Here is a 22,968-nt window from a genome sequence, read left to right as displayed (position 1 = left end):
GAAATTAGGAAGAATAGACATAAAGCTTTCATGTAGTATATACAGCAAATCAGTATCTAGATATACACATACCTCACCACACACCTATGCATGCATGTGCATGCATATACGTGTACACACACAGACACACACACACAGGAGAATGGGAAGAGATCCAGAAAAGGGAAAAATTTATACAGGCAGAAAAATCAGGGTCCAGATCATCATAGTCAAATTAAAGAGGTAGTTTTTCAAGTATTTGGGGCAGAAAACACACATTTACCTCAGATACTTGGATAATTGCCTGTGTTTTCCACTTGCTTTGGCCAAGGAAATCTTGCCACAGAGACAGACTAAAGACTCTGTCTCATCAGCCTTGGAGAACTGAGACAGCAAAATGGTCCTTGCTGCCCACACTTGTTGGAACAATGACAGATTGGGCGCCCTTCTGAGGCATGCTAACCCCACTCTGCATGAAGCCTTGGAGATACAGCTATTAATAGCCCAGAAATTAAACATTCCCATTTCCCTTTCTTAAGAGCATCAGAAAATTTAGGTCAAAGAAAAACTATTAGGGGCCAGTTTTCCATAATTGTTACCTACTAAAACTGAAATATTGAGCCAAAATGCATATCTGGTTATAATAAACACGGAATTTAGAAAATGGATGATTGTTTCAAAGTTATAACTTAGTAGTGCTTCTTTTTTAAAAAAGGAGCTTGGATAAAAATAACAGACTTTCCATTTATTTTTAGAGTTTTAAAGTATATCAATGATTCGATATTATATTTCTCAATGTAAGTTGAATGTACAGTGATTACTTCTGACTTTCTTTGTCTTAAAATCAAAATGATCAGCTTTTGGAAAACTGGAATGTCTTCTTTGCTACTCAGTTGATCTGTATCCATGGCATCTTTCTAAAAATAGTCAACAACTCTGATACTTCTTTCTTTGAATCAGGAGAAAATAGAAAAGCATTGCAGAACTTAATAGGCATTGTGAGCTTTTAGACTCTCCATGCAGTGCCCCAAACAGGTTTACACATCTCTGTGTATTTACCAGACAATTATGCCAAATCAAGCTGGAAACTACACCAATTACGTCAGTTTTTTGAAAGCAGATACAGATAAAGGGTGATGTTGAAAATTCTTCATAAGGGAATGAATGACAGTTTTTTCATATTTAGCAAATAATTTTAATTTTTGTTCACAAAATATTATATTTTGTTCACTAAAAATTATATTCTAATATTTATGCTGTTAAAAGGTATATATTATGAATATAAAATAAATATGAATAGCATTATTTAATATGTAATATATGACATAATAAATATTATAATTTTTTTTTTTTTACTTTTTAAAAAAAATTTATATATTTATTTTAATTAGGTATATATGACAGCAGAATGCATTTTGATTCATTGTACACAATTGCAGCACAACTTTGCATTTGTTGGTTGTACATGATGTAGCATCACACCATATGTGCAGTCATACATGTACCCAGGGTAATGATGTCTATCTCATTCCACTATCTTTTCTGACTCCATGCACCCTCCCTTCTCCTCCCTCCCCTTTGCCCAATCAAAGTTCCTCCATTTTTTTCCCATGCTGCCCCCCCGCATTATGGATCAGTATCCACTTATCAGAGAGAACATCCAGCCTTTGATTTTTTGGGATTGGCTTACTTTGCTTAGCATGATATTCTCCAACTCCATCCATTTACCTGCAAATGCCATAATTTTATTCTCTCTTAATGCTGAGTAATATTCCATTGTGTGTGTGTGTGTGTGTGTGTATATATATATATATATATATATATATATATATATATATATATATATATATATATCACAGTTTCTTTATCCATTCATCTATTGAAGGGCATCTAGGTTGCTTCCACAGTTTAGCTATTGTGAATTTAGCTGCTATGAACATTGATGTGACTGAATTACTATAGGACACTGATTTTAAGTCCTTTGGGTAGAGACCAAGGAGTGGGATAGCTGGGTCAAATGGTGGTTCCATTTTAAGTTTTCTAAGGAATTTCCATACAGCTTTCCAGATTGGTTGCACCAATTTGCAGTCCCACTAGCAATGTATGAGTGCATCCTTACCAACATTTATTGTTGTCTATATTCTTTTTTTTTTTTTTTTAATTTTTTATTGTTGGCTGTTCAAAACATTACATAGTTCTTGATATATCATATTTCACAATTTGATTCAAGTGGGTTATGAGCTCCCATTTTTACCCCATATACAGATTGCAGAATCACATCAGTTACACATCCATTGATTTACATATTGCCATACTAGTGTCTGTTGTATTCTGCTGTCTTTCCTATCCTCTACTATCCCCCCTCCCCTCCCCTCCCCTCCCCTCCCCTCCCCTCTTCTCTCTCTGCCCCCTTTACTGACATTCGTTTGTCCCCCTTGTATTATTTTTCCCCTTCCCCTCACTTCCTCTTGTATGTACTTTTGTATAACTCTGAGGGTCTCCTTCCATTATATTATGAATATAAAATAAATATGAATAGCATTATTTAATATGTAATATATGACATAATAAATATTATAATTATCTGGTATTTTATAATGAAATATTATAATTATAAAGCATGTTATAATGACATATTAACTTATTTCATATATTTATTATATTATATAAGGATATATAAAATTTATTAAGAATATTATTTGGCACACAATTTTAAGATTACTGTAACTTGATATAAATAAATTCTAATTCGGATATATTTAATGTGATAAAATCATGTGGAAATGTTAAAATGTAAGCCTTTTCTATTTTGTCAAGAAATATTTATTACATATAAAGCTCTGATAAAAGATTTTGTAATTTTTATTTTCACCCATGAAATATATATATGTACATGTATATATATTTATTATTAAATATATGGCCTAATAACAAGCAGGGGGAAGCTATAATAATTTAAAACATATTTTTTCCAACTAGTTAACTTTATACAGTTATAATTCCAATAGTATAAACAGCAAATAAATTATAGTAGATGGTTTGAAAACTTGATTTTTATAATGCACTCTTTGGCCTAAAAATAGTTAATTGAAACTTTGATGTATGTTTTTCTGCCTTTTTTTTTTTACAGCATAATAATTCATACAGTCAAAAAAATAACTCATTCAAAATGTTTCAATATCTTATATTACAATGCATATATCTATAAAACTTTTATATAAATTTTACCATATCATCCTAACAAAACCATTGTAAAGTGGTAGCAAGAAGATTATTAATCTCATTTCATTAACAAAAGAATTTTTTAAAAATAAAATTCTCAATTTTCACACTATAAAGCCAGATACAGGCAGATATCAATGCTCCAGATTCAACAACCTGAACTTACTTCTTTTTTTCCTTAATATTTAACTTTTCCAGATACATAAATCAGACCACATAACTTTTATTGTATATCACTATCACTGTTAGAAAATGTTTAGTTTATCAAAGTAACCAGATTGCCTGCCACACACACAAATGCTCTGAGTCATTGATAATTCCAAGCTAAGTTAGAGAGTACTGTATAATTTTAGGTTATTTAAAATTAGAATTTCATTAAAATCATCTTTTTCAATTCATTTTATTTTTTAAACAGAAGAAAAAACGCCTTAATATTACTACTGATAAAATAACCAAGAAAAGAAATAATGATATAAGATCCCTTTCAAACAAAACAATTTTGTAACTGATGATTTTTATGGAATGTCTGACCTTTTGAGTTTTGGGAATGTGCAATTCTGTCCTTAGGGTGCCTTGTGCAGGCAGGCTTCCTACCAACCACCGCCTCTCAGCTAGGAGCCTGCTGCCCTAGCAGCCCCAAGAATTTGACTATGCCCCCGAGGTTTTTGCCTCTTATTAAAGGAAAATGAAGTAAATTCAGAAAAAGTGTTTACCTCTACACATATGGTAAATTTAGGAAGCTACCAGAAGGAGAGTTTAGTGCCTCCAAATTCTTATCACATGGTTCCTCCAAACATTACTGGAATTTAATGAAACATATTGCAAGGGAAAGGAAGACATGTTAATGGGTCTTACAATCACTGGACAATCTCTCTTGGTACCCTACAAATGCAGCTGTTTTAGATTTGGCAGCCTCCCTCCTTCCTACTCAGAACTGACCCTGGGACCCCAACCTCTGTTTCAGAACACCCCTTATGTACTCAACATCTGAGTCAGGTATCCCATGAGATCAGAACAGCAGGGAGCAGTTCTCTATCTTTTCTCTGCCAGGGCACTTTTCCATCACAGTGTTTTACTGTATATTATCCTCTCATAAGTGATTGCAGACTCTGGCATAAATCCCCAAATTCCTTTCTCCTAAAAAGTAAAACACTATTTTAATTTCTAATTGTCCAGTGTTAGCCATCATTAATGGTCACTCTGGACATGTGAATATCTGAGGAAGTTGACTGAGGTTTGTGTGGATTTCTCAAAGCACTCCTGAACAAGCAATCTCTTTATTTGAAACTGCATTGGGATACAAGTGAGTGATGTCTCACATATTGCAGGGATAACTTTGAATCCACTTATTTTTTTAAATGTGCATACTCATAAAAAAGGATGAATTCCAGTCATTTGCGACAACATGTATGGAACGAGAGATCATTATGTTAAGTTATATGACCCAGGCACAGAAAGTCAAATAGTTGTATGATCTCACTCAGATGTGTAATTTTTAAGAGTTGATCTCCTAGAAGTTGAGAATAAAATGATGGTTACTAGAGACTGGAAAAAGTGAGGTGGGGGAGGGATGAAGCAAGGTTGGTTAACAGATTAGTTAGAATAACATTATAGTTAAAAGGAAGAAGTGTTTGTATTGCATTACACACTAGAATAGCTGCAGATACCAATAATGTACTGTGTAGTTTTAAAAAATTAGACAAAAGGATTTTAAATATTTTTTACCATATGTATGTATATCATATACATATATACATTATAGTATTCCATTTATATGCTCAATATTTATATATCAGTTTAAAATAAGAATAAATATAATGTACAAATTTCTAAATTCTCAATGCTATTAGTAGCAAATTATTTGTGACATACCAAAGTATAGGTATCCTTTGTAGGAGTGTCACTGAGTAGTTCAAAGAATATACTTCTGAGCACCTGCTCGCTTCAGTTGTAGTGGCTCTTGATAAACAGAGCATCTGGTCCCCTCAGATGTCTGGACTTTTAATAGCTTGGATGATAACCATGGTAGCCATGCCAGAAGGAGCTCAGGGAAGCTCATTCAGGGAATGTACACATCCCCTTCTCTCCAGGCTTAAAACTTCAGATTGCAGATAAGCACATTCTGCTAATACAGCAAAAACTACCAAGATCTTATTTAAAAGTGTGTGTGTGGGGGGGGAAAGAATATATGTCATATTTACAATTTCAATTTTTATCTAAGGAGCTTAAAATTTCATGCGTTTAAAGTGTCCAAGTTCTAAAACCTTTGTTACTATTTACCATAAGAACTAAATTTGCAACAAGCTGTCAGCAGAGGCAAATTGTCCTAGATACATTTGTTTATTTAAATAACTGCCTTCAGGGTCAGTAGTAGCTAGTAAGTAGCCTAATTCTAATAATCAGGCTATTCTGAGTTAAGAGTAGGAGAAAGAGATAGATGATCATCTGTTAATTGCACCCTTTTGTATAATACCATAACTGCATTAATAAACATAAAATTGCTATAAGATCTTCATGGTATGAAGGAAAGGCTATGGTCTTTGGCATTTGGCACACATAGGTTAGCTATTTACATATTTAATAAGCTGTGGGTCAGGAGAGACAGTGAATCACTATAAACCTCATATTTATGAAAGAGAATACTGGTAGTTACTGTTTATACATTATCCATGGCAACTTTTTATATATGTTTTTCTTTATTTCCTTCCTCTTTACTATTAATAAATAAAGACATAAAAATAAATATTATTCAAGACATTGCTATCATGACATCCTGATTCAACTACTGATTAGCTCTTTAGGATTATTGCTTAAATCTGTTTTAGTATTTTTCTTCATTAAAATTCTTCAAAGCATAAGCATATGCTTTAGTGGGTAGACTTAGACTGTGGGGAATAAACTATACACAGGGTCAGAATTTTCATTTTTGTTGTTGTTTGTTTTTTTGTGAAGGGTCTCCAGTTACTAGTCTTTAAAAAGTGAGTCACTAAGAAGCGGAGAGGTTTGATTGGGCAAAGCTTGTCACTTTTTCTGTCACCCTCCTTTGGACCTCCATCCTCAGGGTCTAGAAGACAGCTCTCTCTGTTCATTATTTCAACTTAACCTGTCAAGGAGTCGTGGCAAATCCCCGAAGTTCATGGCTTCCTGCCTGGAACTTGGCATCCACATCTCCCTTCAGCATTGATCTTTCCTCTTGCAGGTAAAAACAGAAAAGATGGAGAGAAAAGCATGGCGGATCCCTTTCTCCCAGTCTGTGCAAGCCTGCCTCCAACCTGGTGATCGTTCACACTCACCATTTGTGTGAAAGCCTTGTTTTTGTTTTTTTTTTAATATAATACTAGATTTGACTAATTAACTCAATCTCATAGTTTCTGCAATTTTTCCCCCTGCAAACTAGTTTTTAGAGGATGTTTCCCCATTGAAACTTCTAAACATAAAATATTTTTTTAGATATAATTATAAAGCTTCACTAATAACTGCAAAAAAAAAAAAAAAAAAAAAAAAGCCTAGTGAACTAACCCAGTACCTCATATACTGGCCAAGTGAAAGTTTTGTGTTTTCCTGTCTTGTTTTTCTTTGAAACTATAAATCTCAGAAGTTAGCTCATTACCTGAAAAAATTTATGAAGAACTGGTGAAGTATAACAGGAGTATTGCCACTGAATGGACTATTTGATTTATTTGAGCAGGTAATGAACAATGTTGCTGTCCAATCCACCAATGCATCACCTTAATTAGGACATAAAATAAGAGGAGCAATGCTCCAGCAGCCTTTCCTATCCTAGTGCCATCCATAGTCTTTGGTAGGAAAGAGGAAAATGAGCAATAACCACAGAAAAGTGACCACGTCCCTGAAGGGACTAGGAACAATTACTGGGATTCAGAAGTAAACACAGACAGTATGTGTAGGAAAACACCATCTCTGTAGCAAGATTTATGGGAAGATAGCTAAACAATGCGCATTTATGATGAATTTTATTAACTGTAGCCATCAGCTTTCTTTTTGAGAGGAAGGTTGAGATATTTATTTGAAGGACTTGGGCAGATGTGGAAGGATTAAAATGGAAGTATATAACTATTTCTGGGACTACTTAAATTTCATTATTTGAAAATACTTTCCTTCTTTAGTTAAAGAAACATATTTAAAATTCTTGTTTCTTCACAATAATATTTTTGTTCTTTATAGACAGTTTTATATTTAGATATGAGATAGTTTTCAGGCCTCTCATTTAGTAACTCTAGCAACTCCATCTGTGGTTTGAAGAATGCTCTGGAAAGCCCTGAGGGATATAGATATTTCCATCATTACATATAGTTTTATTTTAAAAATAATTTATTAGTCATCTTAAAAGAATAAATGTCTCTGATTCAAGATCTTACTTTCATCTTTTATATTTTGTAAACTCAGCTGGCATCACAGAAAGAACTGTCTTAGAATTTGAACTAAAAGTCTAGACCAATTTGCATTTTAATAAGTTATGTAAAATCATGTTGAGGATTTTGAAGTATCTGTAAACATCACCATGGAGACATGTGTCTGAGTCATTATTGTGGGCATCTTCCTACATAGTCCATATCTGAATTTATACCACCAAGGCCAGCTAGGAATATAGTTTGAGAATGAAAGAGGAGAAGTTAGATTAGAAACCACATGACAAGGAGGATGGGAACAGGAAAGGGAGAACATTCTTATTTAAACAAACTATACTGATATCAAGTAGGAAAAGTATAAAGATTCATTGGCCTTCTTCTTGCCTCAATCTCTTTCTAATTAGAATCTAAGTTCACTTTTATTAATGTCAGATGTTAAGAAAACTAGTAAGCTTCTATTACATGGTAGACATATTTAATACTTAGCTTTCTCCTAGTACAGTTTCAAACATCAACAAGACCACACAACACTGATTTGCATTGATAATAAATGCATTTATAATGGGCATTAATATGCATCTTAAAGTAAAGCCACTACTTTCACTAATTTTCAGGTCAAGAGCAGTAATAAGCCAGGAATTTAATTTTAGGTAAAGAAGACCTGCCTTAACATAACTGATGTTCTTTATCTCCCAGCAACTTTCGTTTTAAGATTATCTTATTTTAAAAAGGAATAATATCAGTTCTCAAATTTTTTTGTTTACTGATCATCTTCAAACTTTTCATTGAAATTTGTCATTTTGGTAAAAATAAACAATGAATCCTGGGATATTTTATGTGTTGCTTTGTTTCTACTCCTTGCTGGGGAAGAAAATGACAACAAAATGTCATTCTTGTTAAACACACCAGTTTGAGATCAGCAATGTTTATATTGAAATAGTGTGCTGTGTCCAGAGGTGTCCCAAATGGACTGGTGGTTGTGAAAGCACATTTCTAACAGTAGCTGTTAAGGAAGCCAAGTGTAGTTGTTGAATAGGGAGAGAGCGTGTTTGGGTTCCTGCTAGGTAGTCACTGACTTCAGTGATAGCTGAAGGGCATGGCATATATTCTCCAAGGTCTGAGTTTCAAGTCATCTGTCCCATGTGATTTATTAAAAAATGAGTTTCAAATATTGATTGAAAAAATGTGGTCAGCTTATTTTTAATATGTGAATCATTTGGAAAATTTATTTGTCCTGCTATCTTTCCTAAAATGTTTGAAATCTTCTCATTTAATGTTATGGACACAATTGACAAATAATTTGTTTTTCTGCTCATTTTAAAAATTATTTTAAATATAAATGGGAACTGAGTGAAAATCAAAAAGGTCTTTTTTCCTAAAACATTAATTTTCAGAAAAGATTAACAAATATCTGTATGATTGTCAAGAAAGGCTGGGAATGAATTGATTAAGAATTTATAGATAGGTGATATGATAACCTATGTATTTGAGTTAGCAAATAAGATAACGATTTTAAAAGCTATAACCAATGTGCTGTAGTTTATGTCATTTTTTTCCAAGATATACACTTGTGCCCAAGAAATTTATATTCTCCTCTATAAGAAAGTAACCAATGGAAAGTTATCAAGACCATTTTAAAATGTGATATCAATAATGCTATTTCTAAATTGTTGCTTTTAGCATAGTTGTTGAGAAGTTGGTCTCAAGGCAAATTGATTGGGTACAAATTCTTAACTTTGCCATTTATTAGTAGGATGACCATGGTCATTTGATTTAATCTGTCCCTGACTATGTTTCCTCATCTATAAAATAGGAAAAATAATAGCATAGGATTGGATATTAGTATGAACTATAAAAGTTTTGGCAGTGACTTAGCTGTAATAAGTATTCAACAAAAAATATGATTTTTATTAACATATACTGTACAAACTTCTTTTTGTGATTTTCTGAAAATTTTGTTATATAAATTTTATGTTGTCATGGGTTTATTACTTACTTAAATAATGTGGACAAATCCAAGAGAACAATAGAGTAAAACTGTTGGCATTAAGATAGTTCTTTAGAAATTTTTTGCAGACTGACACATTTGAGCTACATGATCTGAATTTGCAAATGGACATTTTCTTACCTGGGGCATGTTACAACAGGCCTTGCCTGTCTCCTGTTCTGACTCTGCACTTGCTATTGACCGGCTATGATTCTGACAGTAATCTTTCTAGACATAGCATCCTTCTATGAAACAGATATTGGCTTAAACAAGATCTAAAGTGTATGTGATTTACATAAAATATTGAACTATCTCTGTTATCTGCTGAAAGTCAATGATTTAATAGTAAAAATATTGAGAACCATGAAAAATTTAGGGAAAGAAAATACAGATGTGGCAAATGAGACTGTCCATTTAACTGCAGATGATAGGGAATCATTCTGGAAGTTTCCAAAGTCCTTCACTAAGTAAGAAGGTGACAGAAATGAACCTCAGTAATTATTTGTGAATTCCTTTAAGCTAATTTTGAAGGGCACATTATGTAAAAATAGAACACTAACAAGGATTTTGGTAGACCATTATTTATCTCCCATAAGGGTGGTTTTATTGAGCATTCCTAATGAACACTCTCGGAGAGGGATCTTTGCAGCTAAAGAAAGAATACATGGGTGAAATACAAACATAGTAAGACATGGGTAAAGACAATAGAAAAGGAAGACTATTCATAGTGTTAGCCTCCAGCTGAGAAGAGAAGAAAGGCAAGACAGACAGTGATCTAACACCATGATTCTGAATGGGAAAAGATGCAAACAACCAATATGGAATGGCATCTGTGTTATTACTTATATCAAAGTGGAACTCAGTCAGTGGAATAGGCCTAACACAATTAGAGGTGTCCACTCATGGTTACATCTGGCAAGTACTGGTAAGAATCAGGAAACAAAAATAGCAGCACTGCTATAGGGATATGATTATGAGCTTAAAAAAATGCATTTCAGAAACTCCAAGGCATGGGGTGGGAGACATATTAGAAAGACAGGGATGAAAATAAAACTATACTCATAAGAGCACAGAAGCAAAAAGTATGACTTAAATAATTTTCTATTATCTCCTTTAAATCTTTTTCTTTTTTAAAAAAAATTTTTTCTGGTTATAGATGGACAGCATGCCTTTACTTTATTTGTCTCATTTTTATGTGGTATTAAGATCAAATCCCTCATACATGCTAGGCAAGTGCTCTGCCACAGAGCTACAGCCCCAGCCCCTCCTTTTCTTTTTCTACTCATTTCCTTCTCTAACTCCCCAAGTATTTAATTAATGATGGTGAGAAGAATTGATGAAATGACTTTTCCTGGGCTAGTCAGAAGAGTATTCCAGTCTTCCGCCTCCACACCTCAAATCTTTAATAATTAAAATAAAAGAAAGAAAAAAATGAAAAACTAAAATAATTTATCATATAATGTATCTAGACACTTAAAATAGAGTCAAATTGCAGAGGTCCTTTTCATCAGATCAATTTCTCTATTTTATGATAATTTAACTTTGGGATAAATAATGTTCCTGTGATTCATTTGCACGTGACCAAGGACAACCTAAGAAGCTCTAAAGGGGTATAGGAGGATAATAATAAAAGAGCTGTGTGTAGCAGTCCATTTTTGCTGGATTCAATTCTTAAATATTTATTGAGGGTACAGATTGAAGGGGGTTCAAGAAAAAGGAATTCACAGGGTCAGAATTAAGTATTGCGTTTTTTTTTTTTTTTTTCATTGACAAAAGAATCAGAAAAGTTGTCAACTTTTAAATAACTTCCCTTGTACTGAGGAACAAGTAGTTCCTTATTTTATTTTCTGCCATAGCACTTTTCTCTCCATTCTGAAAAAAACTAAGCAAGTAACATCAGCCTCCACGGCTTGAAAACCTTCCCTCTGCAAGCCACCCTGTGCTGGCCTGACTATCTCTATGGTAACACTGTTCTATTTTTGCTACATCCTGATTACTTAGTATGTACTGGAGTGTCTTCACATTCTGAACTTTTCCTCACCTCTATAAAATTGACCAGAAAACATTTTACTTTCTGAGGTTTCTACTTTTTCTCAGTGGCAAGTGATAAATGAGTGATGTAGTAAACAGATCCCTCACAATGATTAACCCATACTAATAATCACCACTGCCAGATAGCTAAGACACTTGGACAGCTTTTTTAGAGACAATGACAATAATACTGTTACTAGCTGAAGTTTACTGAGGGCTTCTATAGACCAGGCCTACGACTAGATACTTTAAGGATGTCACTTTAATCCTAACAACAATATCATCAATATGTATTACTTTTGTTTTATAAATGAGAAAACGAGAGCTTAGTAAATTTAAGTAACATGATCAAGATAAATCAGGGCATAGAATTTAAAGCCAAGTCCATTTTAACTCTAAAATTCCTTTTTTTTAATAGTATGTTTTTTTTTTCTCCATTATTTTCTGGGAAAAATTTGTAGGCAATTGCTAGATGGAAAATTTTACTTTACATCAGTTGAAACCTTACCAAGTAATATTGTCACACAAGGGTGTTAAGTGTTAAGGATGCTAAGCAAACTGACCCTTTGCATTTGTCATCTAAATTCCTTCCTTGTGATGGCACAGTTATTTCAACACAAGTTTGAGAATACAAATTATAATTTAGACAGTCATTATGGTTATGGAACTGTCAGAAGGTCAATTGTGATAAGTTATTTTTATATAGTTACCAAATATTCATGAAAAATTCACTGTAGACCAAACATATATCAGAGAAAAAAATAACAAATATAGTGTTTTACTCAAGAATTCTGCTCTTTAGTGAATGGAAAACTGAAAAAGTTATGCATGCAATATCCCATTAAATATACCAAAAAATGCAGCTCTAATCTGATCTTTGTGAAATATTAGTCATTTGAAACTCCAAGAATTCAGAGAATAACAGCAAGGAAATGATTTATAGTTTAGTGGTTAAAGACTAACCTATGGCAATTTTGCCTTAAATTCCCTTTAACATTTTCTGAATACCTTTACACACAGAAAAGTTTTTGAATGCACATATTATAGAAGTTTATCTTTGTTTTAAAGTCTTTTTAAAACATATTTTCTCTCTAATTTTTAAGTTTTTAATACTCTGACATTTTCTTCTTAGTAACTAACTTGGGATGATGCTTTATGTGAAATAATGAACTTCTTGATTTTGAGCAATAATGTATACTGTATTTCAGTGTGATTTTTTCACATAAAAATGGAATGTGTTTCCTCAATTAAAATGTGCTCTATTATTTATGTATCTGTTTTCAATTATTTAACATTAAGAAGTGTAAATACAATATTACAGATGACAAATTTATATAAGTAAAATTACCTATATTATATTCAAATGTGATATATTTCCAAATAATAAAATTTACTACCATCCATAGGGTGTGTCATGTGTTGCTTTACATTGGTGATGATATGTTCATTGATCTACAAATGCTTTTCTTCCTTCGGGCAACCATAAAAAAATTGGTGAAGGTTTGGGTTTTGCCCACATTTCCACAGAGACCAAACCCATATGTAAAGAAAAAGCCATCTAGGCTAAGCAACTCATCTGATATAAAACTATGAAGGCATTAATTTCAGCTAAAAGATAAATATAGATCTCTTCTTTAGTACTGCATTATTTGAAAATGAAGGTGTTACTTAATTATCAATTGTTATATTCAACATGCCTAATTCAGTTGGACATAAACTCCTTTGTAGTTCAAAGGAAAAAAAAAAGTGATGACATTTTCTGAAATATCTGTAGTAGGAACTGTCTATTAACCAAGAGTCTTCTTTAACAGTGTAAGCAACAGATACCATTTTATCATTTTAAATTCTTTTTCTCCCCCATTTAAAAAAATTCATGATGCAAAATATAAGTACTTTGTATGTAATTATCATGGCATTTATTACTTTCTATTATAGTTATTTGCTTGCTGGTCCATTTCACCCTCTTCAAGACAAAGAGCTGCTCAAAACCCAAAAGTTTGTCTTGTGTATCTTTTCCTCTCTACTACTTAGCATAGTGCTCTCAATTCAAAGAATAAGTAAATAACATTGTTACTCAGTTGTGAAGCATCTATGAAAACATATTTTTGTGTTCTATAATAACAAGTCCTAAGACTTTCACTTATGCAATGTGATGTTTTCAGAATATTCCTGTATATCTATGAGTTGATGATTATTTTCCATATTTTATATAAGTAGAAACATTTCTTTTATTATTATTTATTATTATAACATTAAATATTATTACTCAATATGTAAAATTACTTGCAGAAATTTTCACTCTGAGTAAAATATATCACCTATATTATCATTAGGAGTAATGTTATAGCATTTAGGGTAGGGTTATAAGAAAATATTTGTTCCATATTGGGGAGAGAGAAAAAAAAAAACAGTTGACCAAGTGTCCTCATACCTGGATTAACTTGTGCTGCCATATATGATTCATCCGTTCAGCAAAAATTCATTGGATGTCACGGTCTTCTAATCTGTAGTAGGTCTTCTTAATGCCAATTGCATTTTATCTGTTGAAGATTATTATATGTATACTCAATAATAATGCTGTTTTGATGAATGTATTATCTTATTCCTTAAAAAGTGACATGAAATATTTTAGTGAACACCACAAATGATATTTTATTATTCCTCCTTATGGTTTATGTTTAAAAGAAGGCAACAACACTTGATTATACTCTATACTTGTTTAGGTTAATTGCAAGGAGTATGTTTTCGAATTCTAATATGTGATCAGTCCTCTAGTTGGAATTCAGTAATTCATTACTCATTTCATTCCAGGTCCCCCAGGCCCTCCAGGTGGTCTTCGAATAGAGGACATTAGAGCCACCTCTGTTGCCCTCACTTGGAGCCGCGGCTCAGACAATCACAGTCCCATCTCCAAATACACTATCCAGACCAGGACCATTCTTTCAGATGACTGGAAAGATGCTAAGACTGGTGAGTTGTATTTGTCTGATTAGTTATTACATGTTTCAGTGTGACTTTTTCAATAAAATCCTGTAGGTTTTCAAATTTCATGATGTATGTTGAAATACTTTTTTTCTTAAAACATTTTTTGTTTTAGCATACTAGTTTTTTAAAGCATGTCCAAATCTGCAGTGGTAAAGCAACAAGGACATCCTGGTTTCCTTCTTTGAACTACAGTGAGGCTAAGATTCATTGGGAAAAAAAAAAGAATCATTATAGAGCTTTGTTTTGGCAAGTGTCATTTATGACTCATTTTATCTCATTATTTAGGAACTATAGTTCTTCATTTTTTTAAAACAGCTGCATTAATCATAAATATTATATTAAGCATTCAAGTCTTACTCCCTATAGTCATTTACTTCCTGAAAATGATCCTGCCTGGTTTGAATTTCCTCAGGGAAAGATTTTAAGGTTTGGTTTCTTTCAAACCTTTTTTTCTTTTCTTATATTAAGATTTTCTAAAAGTTGATAAAGAAAAGTTTATTACATGGATACTTTTGCTTACCTATAACTATTACCATTGCCATTTATCATTACTAACCTAGAATATCACACATCACTTTATTTTCTCCTATAACATTAAAGAAGGTAGAAGATATTTTTGTAAAAAATATCTGGTAGAAATATCTACCAGAAATATCTGGTCATTTGTCACCAGAGGAAAAAGAAATAAGCCAAGAATAGAAAATAAGATGCTTCTTCCTTTTAAAAACTGAAAAATAATCAATCCTGTGTTTCAAATATACTCTCAATTTAGCTTTATCCTGACATAGTTTTGCACAGTAAGGTGTTTTAACTTAGATTTATTTCATATTGAATATATTGCTTTCTTTCAAGGAAAATTAGTCAAATAGAAACTTAAATCTGTTTCAAGGATTTAGGATATATCTTAGTGACAAGTAATTTTCCACATAGATGTATAAAGTTCCAATGAATTAGAAACAGGTGAAATATTCCCATTACACTGTGCTTATCATTATCAGGACTCACTCAGGCAACTTTCAAAAGTTTAGAATACAGGGGATTATGTTGGCTGGAGTTATTCTTGATGAAATCTGTTTTTAGTCCTTAAGTGATTCTAGTCATTTCTGAGGTGGTTTAAAGCTGCAATCAGTGTGGTATGATGGCCAAACACCACAAGCATGGTTTTCAGGCAACTACTGAGAATTACTGGCCTTAGGAGACTCACAAGACTTGCTTCTGTTTTCCTCAAAAACCAGTCAAAGTCTTTGAGTCTTCTGGCCTCAAGGTATTTGTAAATAGATCTATGGGTTAGTGATCATGGTGGTTGCTAAAATCAAAACACCTAAAAGAATCTCACTAAGTACAAAGGTAAGAAGTATCGTTTCCTTCTTCACTTTTTTTTTTTTTTTTTGGCTTAAAATGTATACTCAAAACTAAAACCAAGATTTAGAAGCCTATCCAGTTAATGCATAAGGCATTTTAGTTTTTTTCTAAAACAAGCAATTTTTAAGTCACTAGCAATTCTGGTAGAGCATATCCTTAATTTATAGGTTTCAAACTCTTTTCTTAATCTTTCAATAGGCACATTCTGGAAATCCCTCTTCTTGATAACCACTTTCTGTTCTCCTTTGAGAAGATTGTTGGCATCTCTGAGCCAAGGGCTTACCATTGTGTCCACCTTCTCAAAGCCTACTTATTTTCCTTCCTTTCTGTTATTCAAATCAAAGGCCCAGGTCCTTACTTGGAATCCAAATCCTCCTGCAAAATGACCCCAGTTGACTCTTTCTACTTAATCTCCCACCATTCTTTGAAATAATCTCTATGATCAAGTATGAATTTCTTGTCTTTGACTATATCCCTGATTTTTTGTGTGATTTGGGGTATTTTCATAGTGGACTCTCACATCTGCCTGAAATCAGTCTACTGGTTGCAGTCTGCACTGTGTATCCAGCTAGTTCTTCCTGTTCTCATCCAGCAGATACTTGCTCCTGCCTGTTGACTACTCAGCTTCTTGGAAAAGTCCCAGGGTAGCCTTGGCCATCAGGAGAACACTACATCCTTGCCAAGATGGGCCACTTGAATGCTTCCAACATTTCCACTCTCCAGGTGTTTAAGCAATGCCAAGGTTTTGCAGTATAGGCAGGAGGGGATTGGATCAGTCTTTATTAATAATTTCAAGTCTTTCATAATATTTTTTTCTTAAGCCTCCAAATTCACAAACTCACAAACTGACAAATAGTTCTATCAGCTTCTTCCTTTAAGCCTCTGCATTAGTTTCCTATGGATGGGATAACAAATTTCTACCAACTTTGCAGCTTAAGACAACAAAAATTACTCTCTCATAGTTCTGGAGGCCAGATGTACAGAATCAAAGTTTTGGCTGGGCTGCGCCCTTTCCAAAGGCCCCAGGGAACAATTTATTCCCTGTCTCTTTGGTTTCTGATGGCTCCAAGTGTTTCTTGCCATATGACTGCATCACTTCAATACTTATGGTCGTACTGCCTTCAGCTGTTTATGAGTTTTTCCTCTGTGTCTCTTATAAGGACACTCATCATTATATTGGGGCCCATTCAGATAACCCAGGATGATCTTATCCAATATCCTTTACTTAATTACAGCCTTAACTTAAACTGAAAAGGGTTTGCCAATACCTTCTTTCCAGTAAGGTAACATGCACAGGTTCAGGTAATTGAGATTTAGACAGGGACTTATCTTTTTTTTTTTTTTTTTTGGTGAGGGGTACGATGTAAACTACTATAGCCTCATAGTGTCTTTTTCCATAGGGGGCTCAAGACCACTGAAATGCATCCAGTGAGGATGAAGGACTGCCCAACTCAGGGTCATAACAACTCATTATATTCCCCCTTTACTCCATGAAGGGCCCTTTGCAATCCAGAATTTCACTTTTCCTCTTCTAATTACCTAAAAAGAAAAGTGCCTAAGTATATCAAATAAAACAAACAGATTCTGATGATATGCAAGGGAAGAGTGGAACAGAAATAAAGTAGAAATAAAGAAGCAGAACAAAAACAAGAGGGAAAGCCAAATTTTTAATCAGAATGTCAAAAATTTATGTCAAGTCTATGGGCTGGGGTTGTGGCTCAGTGGTAGAGCACTTGCCTAGCATGTGTGAGGCACTGGGTTCAATTCTCAGCACCACAAATAAATAAATAAAATAAAGTTATTTAAAAATTCTTTTAAAAATTATGTCAAGTCTATAGGACAAATCTATAACAAAATAAGAGAATAAATAGCAAAACTAGCAGCAGAGTGAGAAATGAAACAGTCTGAGCTATAAAAGAATTTTTCTAAAAGTAAAACTGAACACCAGGATGCTTTGCATTTATTATGGTAATGGGTACAACATCTTAAGAAGCTGCATATTCATAGTTTGCATTGCAGACTAAAAATTCCCTAAATATTAACATAATGAATCACAAGACAAGCCAAAAGAAAAAAAAATTTCCAAATAGGTAGTGTATAGGCATTTGCATGCACATGTATATGTAAGTTAATTATGAAAATCCTGTAGAAATATTTTTAGAGAGCTTAAAGTAAGGCATAGACCTGTCTTGGTTGTATATCTTATCATATCTCAATTAAATAAGCAAGCTAAGGTCATATCCTACCCATAATTTATAATTGCCTGTTAGTATTTAGTAACATGAATTCTGAGTACTTTATTAGTATAATATTTATTATCACTGCTCCAGATGATCTAAGTACACAACTGTAACACCAACAACAACAAAAAAGGTCATAATCATTATCCTTTTTCACCCTATTAGTAAATCTTTTGCTATGTGTAGACTACCCCAGTGGCAGTGCATAAGCCTTTTGTGCTAGTTTTACCTTTGCCTCTGGAAATCTTTCTAGGTTTTACCTCCAAAACACTGCTTCTTGTTCCTCAAGCTGTAGTTCCTGGACCAGCAGCATCAGCATGACCTAGGAGCTCCTTAGAAATACAGAATTCGGTGCCCTACCTCAAACTTCTTATGTTGCATGTCTTTTTTTAGTTCATTATTTATAATAACTTCTTCTCTTACTTACTTGAACTTCATATTCCTAGTTATCATTTTTATTTTAATTCCACATAATATGTACATTCTCTTCAAAAAAATGAAATGAAAATGAAAAGTGATACAAATAACAACTTAGGCAACTAATAATCTCCATTTTAATATTTATTTTATTTAGATCCCCCAATTATTGAAGGAAATATGGAGGCAGCAAGAGCAGTGGACCTTATCCCATGGATGGAGTATGAATTTCGTGTGGTAGCTACTAACACGTTGGGTATAGGAGAGCCCAGTTTACCCTCCAACAGGATTAAAACAGATGGCGCAGGTATGTACAAGAAACTGAATTCCAAAAGGTTTATAAATGTGGTCTCAGTCTAATAAGTAGAGGAAAATATTTGGAAATAAATAATGTTCTAAGGTAGTGATTCATCTAAAGTGTATGTGTGTATGTATTTCACACATGTGAGTATTCTATATCAAGGCGGCCAAAACCCCAAAACAGGAAATATTAAGTTTTGAATATTGTTGCATAATTAATGTAAGGAAAGAAGTAAATGGAAACCACTGCACAGTCTACCAGACACTATCTTAATGAAGTTGGCATTTAGAAGATAGACTGTAATGTACATTCTGAATCTTAACCAGGCAGATTCTGGATTAAACAGGTTCCAGGATTTAATCTAGAAGGTTAGTGATTTTTTTCACTTCTGAGGCATTTATAATTGAATGTCCTTGTGGTTGGAGGGTGTGGGCAGAGGGCAGAGGGACAGCAGGGTATGGAGAGAATTTACTGAGGACTTCTCAGATCAGTGCCACACGTGGGGAGTCATAACATCCCCAAGACATAGCCAGGATGTGTTCTTTTAACATTAGGTATAACTCAAGTACTCTTTTATCATAGCTCAACTTTGGCTATTCTTCAAATTCAGGTTGGCATTTTTATGCTAATTACCAACTCCATTTAAATAGCTTTTACTGAAAGAAGCACTCTTTTTCCCTTTCCCCCTGAATTAATTAATTAAATAACTTCTTTCTTTCTTCAACTTTGTTATACATGACAGCAGAATGCATTTCAATTCATAGTACATATATAGAGCACAATTTTTCATTGTCTCTGGTTGTACACAAAACAGAGTCACACCATTCTTGTTTTCATACATGTATTTAGGGTAATGATGTTCATCCCATTCCACCATCTTTCTTACCCCCATGCCTCCTCCCTTCTCCCCCACACCCTGAATTTCTAAGCAAACTGTTGTTTTGATTCTAATGATAGCTCTTCATTTATCATTCCTGTATATCAAAAGGATTTTGTTTTTGTAAGCTCTCTGAGTTCCTTTATTTTTATTTTGACTATACTCTGCTAAACTTCAGCGCTTTATTTTGGGGAAAAGTTTGGGTTTTTTTTTTTTGGGGGGGGTACCACGGATCAAACTCAGGGACACTAGACCACTGAGCCACATCCCCAGCCCTATTTTGTATTTTATTTAGAGACAGGGTCTCACTGAGTTGCTTAGCGCCTTACTTTTGCTGAGGTTGGTTTTGAACTCAAGACTCTCCTGCCTCAGCTTCCTGAGTCTCTGGGATTACAGATGTGCTGTTGGGGAAAAGATTTTAAGCAGATAACAGCCTATCATATAATCATATAATCCTGCTGTGCTCTCTTAATACCACTTATCCATGTTGCTGGCTACCTCAGTTACATGGTATAATTTCTAAACTTCTATTTCTAATGTCTTTAGTTTTTAAAACAAACTGATTCCCAGAGACAACCATCAATAAGCTGTCTCTCACAGTTTTATATAATTTCATCAAATTTATCTGATGAAAGTGATGATCCTTAAGTGAAGAAAATAGGATTAAGATATATGGTGTGTGGGGAGTGTTTTCACCTAAATTTCATTTAACCTCATGATAATAATACCATATAGGAGAACTGGTCCTTATGATTGTTAATAAGCAGTAGACTGGGGGACACTGGGTAGTTTGCCTAAGTTAATACACCTACTTGTGCGATTCAGAATTCAAATTCAGATCTGTCTGATTCCACTGATACATTGAGCTTTTCTCATAAAAGCAATATCTCAAGCAGGATCCTAAAAATTCATTTGTTTATGTGAAGCTGTATTAGAATTGCATTAGAAGTTTGAATCTATTTAATCCTTAACTAAGATGTCAGAGATGTCCTAAGTATTATTTTTATTTATTTGTTTTAGTGTGTTCACCTAGGAAACAAAAAGTGTCACCTCTTCTCTACCTCCTAGAAATCCCTTAGGATATGGAAGTCATCTAAGTTAAAGCTGTCTGAAGCACAGATGTACAGAGCCAGCACCCCTGAGTTTATTTTTATTATTATTATTCCCTAGAGTCACCTGTGTTTGCAGTGGAGGCTACTGTTTGGCAGACTGAACACATTTGCTCTTTCTTGAAAAATATAAAGAAAGGAAAATGGGGCCTGACTGGACCAGTGGTTTTGACCACATAATTTTACACTGAGAGATCATGCACTTGATTTGATTTAACAAGCATTTTCATTTTTAAAATAAAGTTGGAGAAAAATACAGAATGATTAAATTGGTCTAAGCAAGCATTTCAGTTACAACACTATAACATACCTACCTCAAATACAAACCTTTTTAAACAAAAACCTCATTGAATTTTATTAATTTTCTGTGATCTCTTGATTAATGTCATATAAACCAAGTCTTATCTGGACACTGTTTCTTGAAGTAAAAATGGTTCACAGACAGGAGGATGTTTTCCTTTGGCACTGAGAATAGAAGTAGACCTCCCTCTTTTTACAAATTTTATTAAAAACAATATCTTTAATATTTTTCTCAGAGAAGGATTTGTTACATAAGTTCATCATCTGGACATGATTGCTATAGGATTTGTCTTAGGCTTATTTTTTAAATTCTCAAGTAGAAGTAATGAAATTAAATGTTTTTAAGAGCAACAATAAAAATACCAATGTCTCAGATTCAATTTAATTGTTTCATATCTGGGTCTATGAATATAGTTTGTATTTAATATAATGCCTAGAAGTACCTTGCTTAATACTAGTGGTATGTACCTCTGAAGAATTTTCAACTTCAATGTTTTCTTCTTATTATATTCTAGGGGAAAAATGTTTCAAAGTAATATCAAACTCCAAACTGTGGCAACCAACTTATTTTTTGCATCATCTCTTACCTTATTTTTACTCAAATGGTATTTTGTTAAGGATTTAACTTCCTCTCTAGTGTGCTTAGAAAATAAATTATTTTAAATGACATCATAGGCAAAAGAGCAAACACAACTATGAAATGATAAAGGTCTTAATCTCAGAACAAGGTGAAGCCCTGTAGTCATAGGGGATGATTCATTTACTTTGTGAAAAACTAAATCCTGTAACCTATAACACATTTATTAATCTATCATCAGAAAATGCTTTAGGAATTTTGATTAGTCAACTTTTAGGTTGCCACCATTCACATATGGGACATAGGTTGTCAGACATAATGCTTCACTCTCTGTTCTGCTTAAATATATATATTTTTGTTCTTTTTTTTTTTTTTTTTTTTGGTATGCTGATTGAACTCAGGGGCACTCAACCACTGAGCCACATCGCCAGCCTTATTTTGTATTTTATTTAGAGACAGGGTCTCACTAAGTTGCTTAGTGCATCACTTTTTGCTGAGACTGGCTTTGAACTCGGGATCTTCCTGCCTCAGCCTCCTCATCTGCTGGGATTACAGATTTACACCATACCACCCAGCCTCTGCTTATATTGCTTCACTTAATTTTCATGACAGCTTTACAAAATTATGATTATTCCTGGTCTGACATGAGGAAGATTGTACCCAGCTAATGGGAGGCAGAGTTGGAATTCGAATCCAATTCTTCCAAATTCTAAATGTTTTGCTCCTAAATTTCTATCTGAAGACAGTGCACAGTACAGAAGTTCCAAGCCATTGATCCTCTATGGAATCATAGCATCATCATTTGGAAGCTCTAGGATCTGGAACACATTATTTAATCTCTTGGAGCCACAGAAGTCTCATCTTTTTATGGGAATCAATTGTCTTATGGGATTACTTTTACGATTTAAAAACACAGGATAGCAGCATTGTGGTACATAATATTTGCTCAATACATATTTATTATGCTATTAATGTTAATTTTAAAATTTAATGTGCTTATAAAAATATGGTCTCCTGTCTACTTTGTAATTGATCACCTCACTTGGCAACATATTTCCATTTTTAAAAGCATAATAGATCATATTATTTCATATAATTTTTTATCATCTTAAAAGAATCATTTGTATTCACAAAATAAAATTCAACAGAATTTCTCTTTTTTGTTTTTCCTTTCATCTACTTTATTAAAAATGAATATACATAAAATTGGA

At 33.3% G+C, this 22,968-nt stretch overlaps 1 protein-coding gene across 2 annotated transcripts in view; it reads left to right on the top strand.

Moving 5' to 3' along the window:
* Positions 1-22,968, top strand: part of Cntn1 (contactin 1) — a 268,377-nt gene that overhangs the window by 185,501 nt on the left and 59,908 nt on the right. For both annotated transcript variants that reach the window (XM_071609195.1, XM_071609194.1), the window contains exons 16-17: positions 14,401-14,559; positions 18,751-18,900. In XM_071609195.1, the coding sequence (XP_071465296.1) occupies positions 14,401-14,559; positions 18,751-18,900 (309 nt within the window). The remainder of the gene's footprint in view (positions 1-14,400; positions 14,560-18,750; positions 18,901-22,968) is intronic.

The sequence above is a fragment of the Marmota flaviventris genome, chromosome 3 (assembly GCF_047511675.1).
Source record: "Marmota flaviventris isolate mMarFla1 chromosome 3, mMarFla1.hap1, whole genome shotgun sequence".
Lineage (NCBI taxonomy): Eukaryota > Metazoa > Chordata > Mammalia > Rodentia > Sciuridae > Marmota > Marmota flaviventris.
This window is presented reverse-complemented; position numbering and strand designations above follow the sequence as displayed.